At 41.0% G+C, this 21882-nt stretch overlaps 1 protein-coding gene across 1 annotated transcript; it reads right to left on the minus strand.

Moving 5' to 3' along the window:
- Positions 1–2642: 2642 nt before the first annotated feature.
- LOC309690570 (uncharacterized protein) lies at positions 2643–9190 on the minus strand. Its single transcript, XM_082507679.1, has 5 exons — positions 8973–9190; positions 8572–8695; positions 8023–8231; positions 5966–6111; positions 2643–4422 (listed from the first exon to the last, which is right to left on the minus strand). The coding sequence occupies exons 1-5, from the start codon at positions 9040–9042 to the stop codon at positions 4321–4323; spliced, it is 651 nt and encodes a 216-aa protein (XP_082363805.1). The 5' UTR covers positions 9043–9190; the 3' UTR covers positions 2643–4320.
- Between the last annotated feature and the right edge of the window lie 12692 nt (positions 9191–21882).

A 21882-nucleotide genomic window follows, 5' to 3' on the forward strand; every position in this document is an offset into this window, starting at 1 on the left:
ATGCTGCCTCAGTAACACAAACGATATACCAGACCGACACTAGGTGTGAATATCTTGTGACAACTAATTTGTACATAAGGTGTAGTTTTGTCATCCACGATAGTCATGCACTATGTGAATAGATAAAAAAGTCCACTTTGAAAACACTTCAGCCGAGGTTAAACCAATTAAGAAATTCAATCTGACAGGCAGGTGGACACATGCTGCCTAATATTGCTTCCAGGTGACAGCATGGAGATACTCAGTAATAAGAAAACAATGACATCCAACAGCCCCACTTACACCCTCAACACATCCTGTTTTTGTACTCATTTCTGTGATGTGTTCATGGTGAGGATCTCGAAGTTGGGTTTGTGGTTCATAAGTATCTCTCTAGTGCTACCGAGGAGGAGTGAGCATAAACAGATTATCTCTTCTTATGTAGCAGGTAATTTTAGGTGCATAAATTCAATCAGCTAAACAAATATTGCCAAACATAAAGTCTTTTTTCTTCTAAGCAGTTTGTAACACATTATGCTTTGGTAGCTAAATGTACAGTTGCTGTATTTCCATGGAAAAGACAGAGAAAAAACACTTTCCAGAGAATGAAAGAATGACGAAACACAAGAGAAAAACGAAAATGTATAAACTAGAAATTTTACTTGCTTATATTATGGATCGTGGCTCAAGAGTTGGCAGTTCATCTTGTAATCGGAAGTTTGGACAGTCTCGGTCGTTGTGTCCTTGGGCAAGACACTTCACCCGTTGCCTACTGGTGGTGGTCAGAGGTCCCGGTGGCGCCAGTGTCCGGCAGCCTCCCCTCTGTCAGTGCGCCCCAGGGTGGCTGTGGCTACAATGTAGCTGCCATCACCAGTGTGTGAATGTGTGAATGACTGGATATGTAAAGCGCTTTGGGGTCCTTAGGGACTAGTGAAGGGACTAACCCTAACCCCTAACCCTAACTAAAAAATGAATCATTTACTATTTGATTCATTTTTTAGTTTTTTTTACTGGAATCTATACACGATCCATTACAGGGTGAATATTTATGAAAAGTCTCGCCAAACTGAAGTAATAATTTTGTGTCATTGAAAAAGTTGCATGAAAAATAGTATCGTTTTGTGTTGGCCAGTGGTTCTCAAACTTTTCACAATGAGTACCACCTCATAAAATAAATGGCTCTTGAAGTACCACCCTTATGACCTCCATTAAAGTACAGTAGTATAGGCCTCTTTAAAACCACATACAGTTTACAAGAGACAATTTTCTTTCTTATATGAATGTTATTTATTTAACTGTCATAAACAGGATGTGACAACTGATAATAACAACAGCTGTGCTGCATGAAAACAGTCACAGCAGGTGGGACATCCGGTCTTCAAGTGATGACGTGTGAACAAACTACTCTGTGTCTTTTAAACATGTTTTAATGTTTTGTATCTTGTTCTATTTAATCTGAACAAGCCCCTAAAAACAGTCAGTGATCACTGTCTGCCTCTCTGAGATTTTATTAACTCTGTTCATTTTACAGCTCAGTTTTTAAACCCTTCTGATGTAGCTACAGCCCATGCAGCAGTATATGAATGACTAACCTCGTGTTGTGGATGGATTATCTCAGTTGTTCTCCTGACTGGAGTTTGGTCCGTTTACAGCATCCTGCCATGCGATTACATTTGTCTCTAACCATCGGGAACCCTCACGTTAACTTTTATCCAGTGGAAAAAAGTTGGTGTTCATCCTCCAGCTTCACTGTGTTTATGCTAACATAGCTATGTCGCTAGCAATCATGTAGCACATCATTATATACCAGCTAGCCCAACTTCAGCAACTCTACAAACGTTACTGCTGTTTTCTGTTGTAGTTCAGTGGGTCATTCAGTCAGTCAGTGTGTGTGTGTGGGTGGGGATTCCCATTCATTTCCTATGGTGGTCAATTTTGACTAAGAAAACCACATATGTAACAAGAGGTGCTCATCACTTTTATATGTTAGAGTGCATAGTGTGGAAGATATCATAATTCAGTTTTGACACAAACACAACAGGAAGGGTAGTAATGCTTTGCAAAGAAAGTGCTAGCATTCTGTTAATACAGCACAAATTATTTCATCTTTAATGACTAGAGGGAGCCACAATTTGAGAACCACTGGTGTAGGATAAAATAGTTAGTTTGCCAAAGTCTGCCAATAGTCCAACATATTGTGAGAAAGGATCAGGCAGTGGCGACCTTGAATCAGTATGAATGAACTTGAGACTGCAATAGTGTCCCTCTTGTGTCATTCTTTCTCTCAGTATGGATTTGCAGATTGGGGATCAAATGACTACTTTTGAAAAATTATGCTTTGTACCCGAAATTCTGGGAATCCACCTCACTCTATAGAGGGAAGGACCACTCATTTCTCTCCTGATACCAGTGGCCTATTTTAGGATGACATTGTATGTATCCTATTTTTACTGAAGGTGAAAATAATGTGTATGAGTAAGGCCTTTACAGCCCTCAGATGAAACTGAGCTGAACATCTATGGGAGACATTTGAGCTTTCAGTGAAGAATGGAAAGAAGGTCAGCTGAAATGGGTGCATGTCCCATTCAACTTTAGCTGGAAAAATATCTAAGAAAATAGATGGAGTGATGGTTAGGAAGGATCACTCTGCAGAGGTTTTTGGATTTAATTTTTATTGATTAAAAGAAACCATACAAATCTATTTTGAAATAAAAGACACATAAAGACAACAGGCCATTCAAAAGTCAAGGTATGATATTTGCTACATGTGATGACAAATGCAATGATTTTCTGTTCCCCTCCAGCAAAACAACAGGTTATCGTTCAGATTAACTAAGAGGTTACAATTACATTTATCCTTAGTAAAGGATATTGAACCGATTCTGTGGCTGCTGATGGGCACACCGTTTTCTCCAGCTTGAAATGTGTAAACTAGGATAAGTAGGTATCCCCCACCCTCAACGATGTATATCATAAAATGATACAAGCGATGAGACAGAAACCAAACTGGCCACTAATGGGGAGCTTGAGGTATATTTATAAAAATATAATATTATTAGCAATAAGGCATGTACCGCAATAATTAGAAATTGTACCATTGTTGTGTGCGTGTGCAGAAACACTGAAGCACGTGGAAACTACACAAAACATAGTATAAAATATTGTAATTTGAATACAAGATTAAGGCAGATTTAGAAAAGTAAGTAAGAAAGATGCATTTATAGCACTTTTTACTGATAAAAATCACAAAGTGCTTCACAATAAAACCAGAAATATAAATAAAACAAAACAATGAGAAAATTAGTTAAAAACTTGTTTGTATAGAAATGTCTTCAGCTGCTTTTTGAAAGAGTCAGTGGGGTCTGCACGGCGTAAAGACAATGGAAGAGAATACCACAGCTTTGGTGCGTGAAAAGCCGGATCCCCACAAGTTTGGTACGTAGGACCAACCGTGACCTCTGACCTGAAGACCTAAGAGCAGGGAAGAATCATGAGGTTTCAACATGTCAGAGACAAAATCCAACCACGATGCTACATGTACAATCCACACTTACTATTTTGAGGAATTACATCAAATCAATAGCTGACATTGTTTTAATAAAGTAAGACTTTAAAAAGATTAAACTAATGGATCATATTATAGGTCAATAAAACCATGTGCCTTTAAGAGGTGAGTTCACCCCCCTCTTTACTTCAGTAGTACACAGGTTTTCTGCTATTGCACAATACAACTTAATGAACTGTCAAATACTGAAGAACAAAATGTTGAGAGCACAATATGAGCTGTTCACGTCTTCTTTTTGAAGATACTGAAGACAGATGAGTGAGCTACAGTACTGTGCAAAAGTCTTGAGCGACCCTCATTTCTTTATATTTTGCTTCTAAGGAGCTGAACTTTCTTGTAACATTTTAAACTGGTCATGATCAGCAGCTCTCTAAGGTTTCTAAAGCTCTTTCAAAGTTATACTTTAATCAATGCCGACTTTACAGTCTATTCAGTCAGTGTCAACAGGTCGTATGGATTGAGAAAAAAAGCATATCTGGGTAGAAAACTGTTAGTCATGGTCTGGGCCTCAACACCAGCTTCATGGAAAATGGAATAAAGGCAGCCAGCCCCCCCCCCCCCCCCCCCCCCCCCCCCCCTCAGGCTATGTAGAAGAATAAGTTTGGTCATATGAAATATTTAAAGTTCCTTAGAATTGTGAAGACTCTGTTTATGCATGTGTGCACACAGTTGTATTTACTGCAGATACTGTATTTCCATGTATTTTTACATGTTTTAAGACATTGTTGAACCTATTACCCATTTTCCTAATAAGATATAAAGAAATGAGGGGCAGCTCAAGCCTTTTGCATAGTATTGTAAATGTGGTGAGGATGCAGCTGAACTGGAACGTTCCTCATTTCAACATAGGTGGAGTTTTCGCAATCTTTGCTGCTGTTCTGAAACAAAAAAAAAAAACACAAAAGTGACACATCACCTACAGCAGGATTTCTTTTCAAGTAATTAGTTTAGTAACATTAAGTGCAGAGGAGATGCAGACATTTCGGCCTCATTCTTTTGATAGCTTTATTCTGTTAAATGTATTTAATGATAATACTGCTGTTAAAACTGGGTGTTCAGGCACGGCACAAAGGCAGGACAGTTTTTATGGATGTCTTTCAGTATCTTATTAACTGTCTGTAAACTCACTTTGAAAAACCTGTCTACAAATTGTGAAACAATTCCAGAACAATGGTCTTCAATGTAAAATAGAATAACTTTCTACAGTACATAACATTAAAAGTTTCCAAGAATCAGGAGAAATCTTTATGCTCGAGGGACAAAGGATCAAAGTCACAATCCTCCGGTCGGCATCGTCGAGTGGAAAACTCTTCTGTGGTCAGATGAAGCAAAATTTGCAAACATGGACAGTGATTCTTTGGGATCAGAGAAAACAGGGAGAAAAAGGCTGGTGTGTGCCAAATTTTTCAAGAAGTAGAGTGAAAATCAGCAGCACATTGGCATCAAGATATAGAGAGGAGGTCAGGAAAGAGGTGGATTAGTGAGTGTATACAGCCAACTGTAAAACACAGCGTGATGGTTTGGGGCCACATTTCAACAGTGGTGTCGGGACGCTTGTCAAAATTGATGGAATTTATGTAAGAAAGAAAAGCAGTAAGAATTTGAAAGTCTTTTAACTCTAAAGAACACCTTATAGACTAATTTCACATTAGTTATGTTACAAGGGCTGGAGCCTATTGCTCAGCAGGCGTTTTACAGTCTCATAGCAGAAAATGATGCATTAAAACTGCATTCGGTTTTGGGGACGTCCTGCTTTTGTGCATTTCATATTTACAGTCAGCTTATTAGGAAACATTATAAATTTAACTTGTGTGTGTCTAACTGTAACAATGTCTGATGTCAATAAAAATCTGTGTGGGTCAGTTTGATGTTTCATTTCAAAGGACTCTTGAGGTTGACACAGAACATCCACTGTGTGTTGTTATGATCTGAACAATTATTTTATGGCTTTGTATCGTCTGCTGTGAGTGTAAAAAAAAAGCAGAATTTCAAAGCAGCTTATAAACAGCTTACACTGAGTTGGAAACAAAAATCATTTTAAATTGTAATTGGAAAAACAAACAAATATGATTTCAGACTAAGAAAGTCTCAAAATAACAACGATCAAAAGAAGCTCCCCAAGCCCTCAACAACAGTGAAAGCTGTGGTCATATCATAGACCTTATATAAAAGTTTAAACCTGAATTCTTTCTCATTTAGAAAATGAACTACGGCTGTGTAAAAATCTCTAGCAAAACATCTCCCTTCATCCATTACCTGGCTGACCATCGTAAAAGCTGCTTTCAGCTGCTTTGTGGACCTTTTAACGTTGCGTCCGGGCAAGATGATAACAAACATCTGATAAAAAACACACTAAGACATATAAAGACATATATCGTAAATTACAGCCTCAGAAAAATAGTAATTCTGACAGATAGTCACCATAAGCCTCATGTAGAAGGAGGTGATGATACAGCTGTACACAAACATCAGGGCCAGCAGACCAATCAAAATCCACATGAGCTGATGGGACTGAGGGGGAGGAGGTGAAGGGGGAGGAGTACACTGTGGTGTGGTTTCCAGATGACCTAATAAAAACAGTGGTTACTTCCTGTTTGTACTTCAGTGGTTTGACTGACGTCACTAAACACAACGACATGAACAGCAGCCAGTTTCACGTTCAGAAACATGCATTATTAGGTTTTGTTGTAAAGACTGTTTTACACATTTAGCAGCACAGAGTATCCAGCCAGCTTCGTCAGTAGCGTGGGCGTAGTTTGATCAGATCTGACCAGCAATGCAAGGAAGTCAAACTTTGATTTAGATACTGTTAAAAGATTCTGTCTGCTTAAACCACTGAATATACAGACTAAAATCTCTGAGGTGAAAAAAAATCCTAGCCTGCACAGAAATTATTATTTTTTTATTTTTAATTTTAAGAGTCAACAACAGGTTTCAAAGCCTTGCAGTATTTCTGTGATAGTTTCTTTACAAAGTGGTAACTGTAAGGAGCAATCTCTTGGACAATTAACCCTCTGAGGTCTAATTTGTCCTCAGCGATAACACTCATCACAGCCTTAACCATGTGCTAAACTGAAATGGTTTTTAATGCATATCAAACAGAGCTACATTTTGCCCTGATTGCCAGGACATGGTTGAACAAAAAAACGTTTAACAAGTTTAACAACACACCCCTAACCCACACATGCACTGCAGACCATCTACTAATGAGAATGTTGATGGTTCAACCCTGGCTACTGCAGTCTGTATGCCAAATATCCTCAGGTAAGACATTTACCCCAAGATGCATCAAAATGTGCAAATGTTAGAAAACAATGCTTGTGTGAAATAGTGAATGAGGCATGCTGTAGAATCACTCTGAGTGCTCAGAGCAGAAAAAGAACCCGTCGATTTACCATTTTCATCATTCTGATTGAAGATTCTGAGTGTCTGTGTTGATACAGTGCTAACAGAGTTTACCTGCATATCCTTCTAAGACACAGCAATGCATTTTTGTCCCGTGTGGGGGACGTAAATGTGAGACGTCTACATCAAGCACCAGCTATGCAATCTATGAGTCCTACTGCACAGTAAAGAGGATACCCTGGGCTTTTTATCGCAAAATTTGTGTGGTTTGGGCTAAAAGACCACACGGACTTTGCAACTTGGACACAAGGGAGGTTGAGTCACAGTGTCTTTGCTGACATTATGATTCTGTTGCTAAAAAAGTCTCAAGTCTTAACTTTGATTTAGTAGGATCGTGGGTTTGTATTTGCAACTTTAACAACACATAGTTCCTAATTTTACCACCTCCAAATCAAAACTTTTAGTCTGTACCTTTGAATTGCACAGCAGGACTTACTGTGCTTATACTTTTTGGCGCGTTTCCTGTCTTATTTTGATAGTCTATGTGCACTATGTTTATGTGTCCCTGCTGCGTTGACAGCTGTCTCCCCTCATCACCCTTGTGCATATGTTGTCTAGGACCTGCTCAAGTCACTCTTCCCGTGTGGTTCCCAGCAGCCTGCCAAAAGGTTATTTGTTAAAATGATTTCGTGTTCGGACATGTTTCCTTCATCTTACTGTTTTAATATTTGTGAAAATTTGTGAAAGAATGTGTTTTATGTTTTTTTTAATGATGGCCAATACGCACAGAGAGACCACAACCAGTTAGGCTGAAACCGAACTTTGCCCTCCCCCATAACAAAAACTAGCCAGCAGATAAGTATGCAATGAAGTGCAAAACACAGCTCTGATGAACAGAACAAGCTGTCTGCAGAGCTCAACTGTGACTTGTTCCAAACTGAAAACTACTCTTTGGAGGGAGACTGTAATCTCAACTATTCTAACAGCATCTGACAGAATCACAGTATTTGATGCTCTAAAATGTGGACGTTCTGTTGCATCATTTGTCATTTCAATCTTTCACTTCTGCAGACAAAAATTAATAAATAAATAAAATGCAATTTCTGTTTTTATCACTTTTTGTATATACATACCTTGTAGTTGCAGTTTAATTAATTTGTTTGCTGCACTTGTCACGGTTTTGTCCGTCCCATCCTTATTTGTTGCTGACCACTCACATTCATACTTTGAGGTCCATGCCTCTGGCCCAGCATTGAGTAAGATGAAAATGTACTTGAATGGAGCGTCTTTAAGTACGATAATGTTATGACAGGCTTCAGATTCAGTCTGGCAGAGCATCTTTCTGAAAGGAAACAAAGAAATATTAGATATGCAGCTAGCATGACCCAGTCTAATTATTTTAATTGAAATAATGTTAAAATTGCAGCAGGCAGAATTCTTGAAAATGGGAAAAGAAAACCTGCAGATTTTTGAACATAGAACTGCTACAGACTTCATACAGACACCTTTTTGTCATACAAACATTTGATCAAAAACATAAAGAGAACTTCAGTCAGCAAACATGAGTTCATACAAGTAGTACGAGAATTTCTCAACATCCTGCAGTGAAAGAGAAAAGCTTGTTTTTGTCATCTCAAAAACAACACAAATTCACTAAAACCAAGAGACATGCTTCGACATACTTCTCTGGTAAAACCTTGTTGAGTCGAACATCTACAATTATCCCAGTGTTTGCTGTAAAGTTACAGCTGATGAAAACTGTATCTGGGTTATTAGTCTTATTCTGTGGCTGGATCACCTCAAAACCTGGTAAAAAGAAATTCAGAAACAAGGTTAAAACTTTCTGTTTTTTCTTTCTGTCATTAGAGTCCATGTGGAGAGACATCTAAGGGTAAATGTTTTATTTACTGTACCTTTCAATAACATAACACACTGACCATGAGAAATGCAAGTCCATATTTGTGTTCTACTGTGGCCATTTTTTAACTCACTGGACCAGCAGTTCTCATTAATCACTAAAGTTGAAAAATTAATTACTAAAATTAAACTGCTACAGTTTAGAAGGTGAAACTGAAAGTCTTACCATTGCTTGGGTAGAATAAGGAGCTCAAATAATAATAAATAAAGAAGCTTTTGAAGCTGGAAAGTATCATTGTCTTCTCCCCGTTGTAAAAAAAAACACTAAGCTGATTCTCACCAGATTCTCCTTTTGTACAGAGACTGCATTAGAAACTGTCATTTGAACCTTTTGGTTTCTGTGGGCTGTGCTCTTTCCTGTAGTCGTCAGATAACAGACATTCATTTTTTCCTTTTTGTTCACTGCCAGAAGAGTTCACATCACACTGTTTCCGGGACTACAGGAAATATTTTGCATTTCTTACTGTCTGTTTACGTTATTTGGAGTTACAACTTTACTGGTGCTTTATGTGCAGCTTTGGAAAAAGACTGAAAATACTTTTTTAACTCATCACTCTAAAATCCTAAGCCATTTAGATCTTAGCAAGCACTTTATTATAAATACTATATAAACACTAAGCCAAGCACCTTTTATCAGCCTCAGTTCTTACTGTCATGAGTTTCCAAACATATTTCAATGATTGCTTGCACCGGGCCAACATACACTTAGCTAACACTATGACTACTGAAAGGTGAAAGGAATGACACTGATCATCAAGAAAAACTGGAAAATGCAGTTCTTGTGGGGTGTTTCTGGTCTGAAGTGGTTACTATCAATCAAAAGTGATTCAATGAAGGAACGGTGGTGCACCAGTGACAGGGAACTATGGGAAGAAGGCAAACCAGCTGAGGTAGTGTGCAGTTTTGGGCAATGTTCTGCTACCTTGGGTCCTGTGCGTGCTACTTTGAAACATCCCACTTACCTTAGCACTGTTGCAGTACACCCCTTAAAAGAAAACACACCCATGAATACCCTTTATTGGAAATGGCATCCCCTGATGGCTGTGGCCTCCTTCATCAGGATAATGCACCCTGCCATGAACCAAAAATGTTCAAAAAGAGTTTGAAGATTTGTCCAGTTGACCATCTGTGGGATGTTCAGGACAAACAAATCTATTTCACACCACATCATACTAACATCTTATTGCCAGATGACACAGCACACCTTCAGGGAGCTAGTGGAGACTTGTCTTGATGGGTCAGGGGTGTCATGGCATCAAAAGGCCAGTCATCTAAACATGATCAGCCAGACTTGTGATGACAAAGACCATAATGGAAGGCCTTTGTCATCACATGCTTGAAATCATCATGTGTTTTTTGCTGAACTGTTGGGTAGAAAATTACATGAACACCATACGGAATATTGATTGATTGATTGATTGGTAATTTATTTCAACATGTGAACAATATACAAGTACATTTAGAAAAGAAATAAGAGAGAAAAAAATACTATACAAATTACATACAAAAAATTATGACAAGTGTGGTTGAGTGTCTGTTAACAGAGGTGATCCAGTAATGCTGCACTCAGGAATTAGACTAACTGTTCACTTTAGCTAAAGTTATTAGGTTAGCTAAAGAGTTGGGAAGACATAAAAACCCCTAAAATACAATGGTTTGGGCATTCATTTTCACATTTGCCTACTGTGGGGGTCTCTGCAAGCATACGGAGCTGTGAGAGGGTACACGATGACAACTGTGGAATTCTGCTGGAAACAGTCGATCATATTCATTTGTCAAAGCTGAACCCAGGGCAAACTACGCTAAATTAGTGTTTTTAGGTAACAGCTACAATAAGCATAACAGATAATAACAAGATGAATGACTTCTGAATGCTTAATCTGTACCCCGCCTCAGCTCAAGATGCCGTAGGTCCACTCAGTGACACTCCGCAGGTACAACATGTCATGGTCCTGGGCCATGTTGGCCCAGTATTCTTAGTTTTTGTGTGTTTTTGTATTTTGTCCCCTATTTATGCCTTGGTTCCTAGGTTATTTAGTTAAGATGTTCCTTATTTGGTTACCTCCTGTGTGCCCCTGTGTATCTGTGAGCCCTCGTCTCTCCTTGTGTTTTATTCCATGTTTTCCCCAGCCTGTTATGCCTGTGTCCTCCCCGTACTCTCTCCTCCTGTCTGAACCTCCGTGTACTTCCTGTTTTACTTTGACAGTCTCTCGTCAGTATGTGTCATGTTGTGTTCACTCCTGCCCTGTCTCGTTATGATTATCTGTGTCAGCTGTGTTCCCCGTGTGCTCCGACTTCCCTCGTTAACCCTCTGTGTATTTATGTGCATGTCTCCCTCAGGTCAGTGTCGCGTCGTCAATGTCTCCTCCCCGAACCTGTGTGTCTTTCTGTGTTCCCTCGGTCTTCTGTTAGTATTCCCAGTTTAGTTCTGTTTCTTTGTGAAACCTGCAAAAAAAGCAGTGATTTTGAGTTCAGTTCCTGCCTCCATGAGTTTTGCGTTTGGGTCCTCTTCTGCCTCCACACAGCCAGTTCATGACACAACATAGTTCTGTTAATCAGCACTCGATTACTTTCACGAATGACCCGGATGTATGACCCCAAAAACTGAATTGTACCACTGAAATTGAATGGTGCGAAGTGAAACTGAAAGCATTCAATTGCTAAAATTAAAGAAGGACAGTTTCAAATTAATTAATTTTCAAAATATAAAATTCAGTTTCAATTTAGAGATGATCATTTCCAAATCAATACATTGGATTTCAAATTATACTAATTCTAATTGAGTTTTAGAAGCTTTCATTCAAGTTGAGCAATTCAAATTCAAATGTAACTTATTCAAATTCAGTTTCTGATGGCACAAAGTTCTGCCCATAGTTAGCCTTCTTAGACTGTGAGATTTCCATCAGTAATGGGGGACATTTAAAAGCTGACGTGTACGGTAAACCTACACATACGGATCAGTATCTAAGGTTTGACTCTCATCATCCACTGGAGCACAAACTGGGCGTCATCAGGACGCTGCAACACAGAGCGAACACCATCCCCACAGACACATCAGCCAGAGAAGTAGAAGAACATCAAGAAGGCTCTGAGTAAATGTGGTTATCCCAGCTGGACTTTTGTCAAAGCTGGGAAGGCTCCTAAAGAAAGCTCCAGCCGATCCAGGAGAGAAGGACAACCGCTGCCTAAGCAAAAACCTGCAGTAATCCCATATGTGTCAGGAGTATCGGAGCAGCTGAGACACATTTTTCCTAAACACCAGGTCTCTGTGGCTTTTAAACCCCAAAACATGCTGCGCCAAAAACTGGTCCACCACAAAGGATCGTGTCCCCCGACACAAACGGAGTAACATAGTGTATGCTGTTGAGTGCCAGGAGGATTGCCAGGATTTATACATCGGGGAAACCAAACAACCTCTGGTGAAGCGGATGGCACAGCACAGAAGAGCCACCTCGTCAGGCCAGGACTCTGCAGTCTATTTACACCTACAGGCCAGTGATTGGGTAAACCTGCAGTCAGCTGAGACTGAAGAAGTTACTTGGATGATGACGAAACATTTCTCCCACTGAAATCATCCAGATGAATAGAATCAACTTTTGGGCAGTGACACTGATGTTATCAAATGTTACCTAGGAAGGAATTATACCTGCCATGTGCAGCTATAACAAATCTCAACGACTGATCCACTACAATTTGCATACAGGCCTTGTAGGGGCGTTGATGATGCTGTGATCACTTTAATAAATTTCTTGAACACTGAAAAAATGGCTGTTTTCAGTGTTCATTAACCCTCTGAGCTCTAAGTCATCATCCATGATAGTCCCATGTTTAATTTTATCAAAATATATTTTTAAAAATAGGTTTTTCCAAAGTGTCTTTTTTGCTTTTCTTCTTAACATAGAGTCTGGGCCATATTAATGACGACTTAGACCTCACAGAGTAAGTTAATATGACCTGATTGAACTATTGAGACACCAAGGCCAAGGAAAGTCACACGTGGTTGTCATGTCAAACACTGTTGAAATTCCTCGTGGGTAAAGAACTGTCAGGGTCCGTCTGTCTTCCCTTCTCCAAGGCTGTGTCCACATTCAGGGGCTGCATCCTTCGAAGGACCCAGCCTACCCAGTCTACGTATGTCAGGTCCTTCAAAGTCCAGGAAGACCGGAAGTGCAAGGCTTGTTAAACTGGATGGGCTAGCCTACATTGCACATTCCCTGTTGCCTAGCAACCATGATGGCAGCAGCTACAGCTGTAGTGCATGTTCAACAGAAATACAGAAAATCTTAATTTTATGTCATTTCTTTGACTTTCTCTGGGAAAATTGTTTTGTTTCATCTACATGTGATGTATCTAAGAGAACATCAAGAGAATATCTGAGAGAACACTGAGTGCCTTTAACAAAAAATGAGCCTACCTTTAGCTAGTAAGCTAGTAGTTCATGAGACTAGTTTCATTTCATTGTAACAGTACAAATATAATACATTTGTCACGGGTGCTGAGACGAGCCGTGTGGTATTGAAGGGAAAAAGGACCCAAAACGCAGGCAGTAGATGATAACGCTTGGTGATGATTTATTTACACAGTGGTGAGAAGGCAAAACCGGCAAGAGGGAAGACAAAACTAAAGACCTGAACTGGGAAAGCTAAATGACAAACCTGAGAAGATACAAAAAGGGATGAGAGGCAGAGAGACGAGCAGGACACCGAGTAACACAGACTGACACGGAGGAACACAGACGAACCGGCAACAGGCAGGAGAACACACAGGGCTTAAATACACACACCAGTAATCAGGGGATGAGAGACAGGAGGGCAACACAGCTGGGAGGAATCTGGGCTGACGGGACAGAGGAAAACTGAACACACTCACATACGACACAGACCTTCACAATAAAACAGGAAACTCAGACACATGGAACCAGACAAGACATTGAACTAAACAGACAGATTCACAAACAGATGGGGTGACACCATAGACAGACAGATACAGACGCAGACTCAGAGGCAGACCGAATATAACACAGAACCTAAACAATCATCATCTAGAAAATGATAACGAACTAAAAGCGCTGGGTCACCGACCCAGGACCATGACAACATTTTACATTATATATAGTTTACTATTTAAACCATCCATCCATCCATCCATCTTCATCCGCTTTATACGGGGCCGGGTCGCGGGGGCAGCAGCCTAAGCAAAGAGGCCCAGACCTCCCTCTCCCCAGCCACCTCCTCCAGCTTATCCGGGGGAACACCAAGGCGTTCCCAGGCCAGCCGAGAGATATAATCTCTCCAGCGTGTCCTGGGTCTGCCCCGGGGCCTCCTCCCGGTGGGACATGCCTGGAACACCTCACCCAGGAGGCGCCCAGGGGGCATCCTTGTCAGATGCCCGAACCACCTCAGCTGGCTCCTTTCGATGTGGAGCAGCAGCTGCTCTACTCTGAGCCCCTCCCGGATGGCCGAACTTCTCACCCTATCTCTAAGGGAGAGGCCAGCCACCCTTCGGAGGAAGCTCATTTCTGCCGCTTATATCTGCGATCTCGTTCTTTCGGTCACTACCCACAGCTCGTGGCCATAGGTGAGGGTAGGGACGTAGATCGACCGGTAAATTGAGAGCTTCGCTTTTACACTCAGCTCCCTCTTCACCACGACGGACCGGTGCAGCGTCCGCATTACTGCAGCTGCAGCCCCAATCCGTCTGTCGATCTCCGGCTCCCTTCTCCCATCACTCGCGAACAAGACCCCGAGATACTTGAACTCCTCCACTTGGGGCAGGAACTCATCCCCGACCCGGAGTGGGCACTCCACCCTTTTCCGGCTGAGAACCATGGCCTCAGATTTGGAGGCGCTGACATTTAAACCTTTTTTGAAAAGTTTTTTTTTGGGGAAAAAAAAGCTCAGCGGTGGAATTTAACCCTGTCTCAAATATTACAATTCAGTTCAGATTCAAGGTATTTACTTTTATTTCATATAATTTCTAACTTGTGACTGTCTGACATACAGATATTAACCCTTTGAAGCCGGTCGGAGTGGGCACGCTCCGTTTTCCCTAACTATGTTTAAATCCCGGTAGCACTGCAACCACGTAAGCTAGCGCAATAATTTTTTTTGCATATGAAACCGGAGGAGTTGTACTTACATTTTATGCCATCAGCTTATCCTCGGTCACAGTTTCCTTCCACATATAGTCTTGCAAAAACTGCATAAAAAGCACTTGCAGCAACAAAAACATAATATTCCAGAAACACGCTTTGCCGATCCGATCAGCTGTTTGTAACACTTCCTACATTGGAATAGACGTCAGCGCAAACTATCGCATGTCCGCCATGACCTGCCCGAAACCGGAAGTGTGCGAATGCTGTTTGTTGATTACAGTTCAGCGTTTAACACAATAGTGCCCTGCAGACTGTTCACAAAGCTGAGGGATCTGGGACTTAACAGCCGTCTGTGTGCATGGGTGTTGGACTTCCTCACTGGCAGAACTCAGGTGGTGAGGGTGGGCAGGTGCTTCTCCAACAGCATCACCATCAACACAGGAGCACCTCAGGGATGTGTCCTCTCGCCACTGCTCTACTCCCTCTACACTTCAGACTGTGTGGCCACCCATGGCTCCAACACCATTGTGAAGTTTGCTGACGACACAGTGGTGTTGGGTGCCATCTCCAACAACGATGAGGCGGCCTACATGGATGAAGTGAAGAATCTGGCATCGTGGTGCCAGGACAACCACCTCCAGCTGAACGTCAGCAAGACCAAGGAGCTGGTGGTGGACTTCAGAAGGGGTCAGCACAGAGACTACAAGCCCATTATCATCAATGGAGTTCCAGTGGAGAGGGTGTAGTCCTTCAATTATCTTGGTGTCCACATCTCCTCAGACCTGACATGGGCTGCCCACATTCAGGTCCAGACCAAAAAGGCTAGGCAGCGCCTGTATCACCTACGACAACTGAGGAAGTTCAGGGTCTCTCCAAAGATCCTCGGGATTTTCTATACAGACGCTGTGGAGAGCATCCTCACACAGAACATGACATCGTGGTTTGGGAACAGCTGTGTGAAGGACCAAAAAGCTCTCCAGAGAGTGATCCGTACAGCAGAACGCTGCTGCAGGATTGCTCTCCCCCCGCTTCAGGACACCTACACCAGGAGATGCCGGACTAGAGCAGCGCAGATACTGAAGGTCCCATCCTGGCAACAAACTGTTCCAACTTCTGCAATCTGGTAGAAGGTTCCGCATCTTCCGGGCAAGGACAGAGAGACTCAAGAGGAGCTTCTATCCCCAAGCCATCCGTGCCCTAAACACACACACCCGCCCTCTCACATCATCTATAATTGACTGAGTCAGGACTCTTCCAGACACTAAACCAAGGCACAATGTACATTTCAATTCCTTTAATTTTAAATATGTTTATATTGTCTATCCTGTAAAATAGTCAGATGTCTATTCATATTAATGTACAGAATTCACCTGCTTGCTGCTACTACTGCACATTCACCCAGTGTATATACTATATGTATATATAAATATATATATATATATATACATATATATATCCTCTACACCCCCCCCCCCCCCCCCCCCCCAATTTTTGCACATGTCGAGGAGCGTGTCAGGCTACATTTCACTGTGTGTTATACTTGTATAACTATGCACAGTGTTGGGAAGGTTACTTTTAAAATGTATTCCATTACAGAATACAGAATACATGCCCCAAAATGTATTCTGTAACGTACTCCGTTACGTTACTCAATGACAGTAACGTATTCTGAATACTTTGGATTACTTAATATATTATCATGCTTTTTACAACAACGTGAATGTGCTATTGCTGTGTGATTTATTACTATTACTGAAGGTCCGCGACTCCGAACTGTAGTAAAGGGACCTCTGACTAATACGGCGGGGTCCCTGTCGGCTCGTAGCCCAAAAATAGCTTTACTTTGTTGTGTGGGTCAACTTTTCTAGTGAGAGACAGAGAGAGGCGTTGAAAGGCTGCTCCAACGGAACTTATTGTTTTCGGAGGAAAACACGAACACGGCGTACAGTCGAGTCTTAATAGCTTACTTACAACTGGGCTCGTCAGGCTCTCTTCTTGGCTGCAGTGGTTATTATTATATTTACATGCTTCCAGCTCCCGTTTTTCCTCGACGACAACTCGTACCTTTCCACTCCCCTTTTTCTCCCTCCTCGCGCTCACAGACACATAACGTGTATGGCAGTCCATTCTCCCTGCAGCACGGACTACACTGCCCATGATGCTACATTCTTTAGAGCTATGCTTGTAGCATTCTGCCTGTTAGCTTAGCACAACAACAACAACAACAACAACGAAAAGGCGCTCTCTCACCCAGGAAACACACAGAGAGAGAGCGTCGCCCTGTAACCATGGCAACCGTAACGCTGCCGCCTGGAACAGCTGTCAAACAAAACCCAAACAGTCCTGACCCGCGACAAAATGAAACAGGAAAGTACCGCAGTGTAATCCATTTATTTCAACAAAGTAACTGTATTCTGAATACCACCTTTTTAAACGGTAACTGTAACGGAATACAGTTACTCATATTTTGTATTTTAAATACGTAACGGCGGTACATGTATTCCGTTACTCCCCAACACTGACTATGCATGTGACAAATAATAAAAAACCTTGAACCTTGAACCTTGAAGTGACGTCATTGTCGTGGAAATGTAGTTCTTTACCATCAGTGCCTTGTAAGCCTATACTGGTGTTTTTAAAAGTTATGTTTGACTTTATGACTTTCTGTGTCGTTTCTGGGATGCTCAGGACTCATATTGCACTGCTGGAAATAGTTTATTTTGATGCTGCTTTTTTGCAAATTTGCATTATAATATTTATTTTCGTTTTTTCTGCAGTGTATAGAAATTGGTGTATTTCAAAAATAAAACTATGAAAACACTCAAAATAAATTTCCTGTGGTGGGAAACTAGTTTGTGCAACTTTTTTGTATTTACAGTTTTGCGGGATAAGTCTCTTAAATTTCTCTAACTAGAAATATATGTTAAAAAAACAAAAACGATTTTCAATTTTTTTGTAGTTTATTGCACTTTGTTGCAATTTATGTAATTACTATGCACTTAATGCAGACATATTATTAAAATTTGGGCTATAATGGTTGTATTGACAATGCTCCCAAAAATGGCTCCACAGCATGTAAAAATATAATATAAGCTCTGGCGGACTTGGTTCTATGGTTAATATACAATGCTCACTGTCTGAAAGCTTTAGCTGTTTTTAAGGGCAATATCTCAAAATAAACTAAAAAAGATTTGATCTTTGTATGTTTCAGATAAAATGGAAGACAAACTGATGCAGTAAATATTCTTATAATGATGAGAAAACTGTGCAGTATAATTTAAGTATGAATTTACTTAAGCTGTTGAAGATATGAGACATGTTTGGATAAGAGGCTCTAACCCAATCCTGAAAAAAACAGGTCTAGATCCAAACAACTTTAATAATTTCCGTCCTGTCTCCAATCTACCATTCCTCTCAAAAATTCTTGAAAAAATAGTTGCTTCACAAGTCCATCTACACCTAACTGATAATAACCTTTACGAACAGTTCCAGACTGGCTTCCGTCCTCTGCATAGCACCGAAACTGCTCTTATAAAAATAACAAACGATCTTCTTATGGCAGCTGATTCTGGTCTCCTCTCCATCCTTATTCTTCTTGATCTGAGTGCAGCCTTTGACACCATCTCTCATCCCATTCTCCTTAGCAGATTAGCTTCTATTGTTCTCTCTTATACTCCATTAGCCTGGTTTAAATCATACCTGTCTGACCGCACTCAGTTCATTCAATTAAAATCCTTCACTTCTCAGCCTTCTCCTCCATCTACTGGGGTGCCCCAGGGATCTGTCCTCGGGCCCCTTCTTTTCATCATTTACCTTCTTCCACTCGGACACATTTTTCATAAATATAATATTCAGTTCCACTGCTATGCCGATGACACCCAGCTTTACCTCTCTACCAAACCCGATTCTACTCTTCCTCCACCCTCCCTTACCCTCTGCTTAGCTGAACTCAATTCCTGGTTCTCCTCCAACTTCCTTAAACTCAACAGCAATAAATCAGAACTTCTCCTGGTCGGCACTAAACGATTGCTATCCAGAATTAACAATTTCTCTCTCACCATCAATAATTCGCTGGTCCCTATCTCTCCCTCCGTGAAAAGCTTGGGTGTCATTCTCAATAGCACATTATCCTTTAATTCACATGTCAATAATGTCACACGTGCAGCATATTTCCAACTCCGTAACATCAATCGCCTCCGCCCTTTCCTCACTCCTCATGCCACTGCCATTCTCGTCCATAATCTTGTTATCTCTCGAATTGATTACTGTAACTCACTATTATTTGGCCTTACACAAAAATCCATTAACAAGCTCCAACGTGTCCAGAATTCTGGTACCCGTATTATTACTAGGACTTCCTCTACCCACCACATCTCCCCAAACCTGAAGCAGCTTCACTGGCTCCGGTTAAATTTCGCATCCATTTTAAAATAATCCTTTATACATTTAAGGCTATTCATTCTCTCTCTCCACCATACCTCTCCAATTTAGTACAGATGAACGTCCCATCCCGGTGCCTCAGATCTTCATCTCCTCTTTCTCTCTCTCTTCCTTCCGCTCGTCTGATTACAATGGTGGGCGGGGCTTTTAGTTGCTCTGCCCCTCGACTTTGGAATTCCTTACCCCCTGACCTCAGAAATATTAGTTCATTCCCTCTTTTTAAGTCCACCCTCAAAACTCATCGGTTTAAAATTGCTTATGTTTAAACCTCTGTATGCTCCTAACTTTTGTCTGTTATTCTTATATATATATTTCCAGTTTTTGTGTTTTTATTTGCTGTACAGTGTCCTTGGGTGCTTTGAAAGGAGCTATTTTTAAATAAAATGTATTATTATTAGAATACAGAAGCAACTAAGTTGTTTATAATTAGCACCCCCCCCCCCCCCCCCCCCCCCCTCTATATGACGTCTGGGGTAATAACCATCTCAAGTTCCCTAATTTCCCCTTAACTGTCCCCAACACCTTTTCCCAGTTCTTGTTTACTGTATCATCTTCCCCAAGTACACACCCAAATACTTCAAACCACCTGGAAGTTACAAGAGTCCAGCCAATCCAGCCAATCTCCTACTGCAAGAGCCTCACTCTTAGCCCAGTTTGCTCATGCAGCTGAAAATCTGCAGAAGTTTTCAACAATCATTCCTAACTTATTGACATCTTTTGGACTTCTAACAAAAACAACATCAGCATATGCAGATAGGTTAAAAGACGCGTTAAAACCTACAAGTCATCCCAGCAATAGAACGCCTAACCCTATTTAACACTGGTTCAATAGACAGAGCATATAACATACCAGACAGCCTGATACCTCTGGTTACTTTAAAAGGTTTACACAAACAGTCGTTCGTTTTCAGTACACTTTCAATGTCCTTGTACAACACCATAATCTTAAGTCAGTGCCGAGACCAAACCTTTCCAACACACTGCAGAGGTAACGGTGCTCAACTCTGTCAAAAGTCTTTTCTTGGTCCAGAGAAATTAGACCAATATCACATCCCAATGAACTGGAGACCTCCAAAATATCTCTGACTAGTGACACATTATCGACGATAGACCTGCTTGGCCTAGACCTTTGATGGACAATCTGATCCATCACCTTCTTCAGTCTGTTTGCCAGCACTTTCAACAGTATTTTATAATCAGCGCATAACAAAGAGACAGGCCTCCAGTTCTTAACATCCTGAAGCTCACCTTTTTTAGGTAAATGTGTTAAAACCATTCTCCTGCAGCTCTGAGGTAAAGATCCTGTAGCAAAGCTCTCTTCAAAAACCTCCATGACATCAATACCAAGGTCAGAAAGCTTTATCAAATTCGACTGGAAGTTCGTCTATGCCAGGGGCCTTCCCTCCTTGCATGCTTTGTAAGGCAATATTAATTTCAGTCACTGTTAGAGGCTCCCCCAGCTCCTTGGTGAAATCCTCAGAAATTCTGGGGAGACCGCTGCAGAAGGCATTAAAAGTCTCTTCGTCTCTAAGTACTCAGAATGATAAAGCTCTGAGTAAAAATCTGCTGCTCTCCGCCTGATGTCACCATCCGCTGTCAAAAGATCCCCAGCAGATGATTTCAAACCATGTATGAACTTGCTCTGTCCTTTCTTTTTTTTTTTCCAGCAAAAATAAAAACTTCGTAGGAGCATCCATCAAAGAAAGGTTTTGAAATCTGTGCACCCTGTGCTCTAGAGCCCAGCAAGTCAGCCAACAAAGCTTTTTTAGAATTGAGGTTCTCAAAACAACCTCGGTTTCCTGTGGAATTTGCAGCTCCACTATTTCAGTCTCCAGATCTCTCATAGATTTGGCCAAGTCCGAAGAGACATTGAAAGTGCACTGATGACAAAAGTCTTTGGTTTCAGCTTTTCCCTGCTCCCACCACTGCCGCAAACACATAAAATCATCTTCCTAGATTTAAACACTCTCCAGAAAAACTAAACGCTGTCTTGAAATTTGCATCTAGTAACAAAGCAGTGATAAAACGACAGTAAGCAGACTTGTGTTTAAGATTTGCAACAAAAGCATTACAAGAAACCAGAGCATGATCAGAGAAAGAAACAAGATGTATGTTACACTCTTTAAAAATTCCAAAATGATGTCTAAAACAGTATATCCTGTCTAATCTAGCTGCAGTCAAACATTTTCCTCTACACCTAACCCATGTAAATTGTGTTTTTTATTGTGCATTTCCCCCAAACATCAACTACAGACTGTGCTTCTGTCAAACGCTTTAGAAATGTCTGGGTTCTAAATGAATTCATCATTTTCTGTACAGTTAAAGTCTCCGGCCACAAAAAGAAACTCTTCTGGATCACACTTGCGTAAGACATCCTCAAGCTTTTGTAAAAACAGAACTCTCTCTGGCCTCGTATTTGGAGCATACACATTCACAAACATAATCGTGGAACATACTTTGCCTTCACCACCATCAGCCTGCCCTTTACCACCTCCTGAAAATCATCGGACTCTGGTAGAAAGTCTTTTGAAAAAAGCAGCCA

The sequence above is a fragment of the Aulonocara stuartgranti genome, assembly GCF_965226115.1.
Source record: "Aulonocara stuartgranti genome assembly, chromosome: 16".
NCBI classification, from domain to species: domain Eukaryota; kingdom Metazoa; phylum Chordata; class Actinopteri; order Cichliformes; family Cichlidae; genus Aulonocara; species Aulonocara stuartgranti.

Bases quoted from the DNA above. Each gene is read 5' to 3' on its own strand.
- LOC309690570 (XM_082507679.1), bottom strand. From the start codon at position 9,042: ATGATACTTTCCAGCTTCAAAAGCTTCTTTATTTATTATTATTTGAGC. The intron at 8,232-8,571 runs GTATGTCGAAGC...GTTTCCTTTCAG, and splicing joins AACAAGGTTTTACCAGAGAA to AAAGATGCTCTGCCAGACTG. The intron at 6,112-8,022 runs GTATGTATATAC...TGTTTTTATTAG, and splicing joins AATTAAACTGCAACTACAAG to GTCATCTGGAAACCACACCA.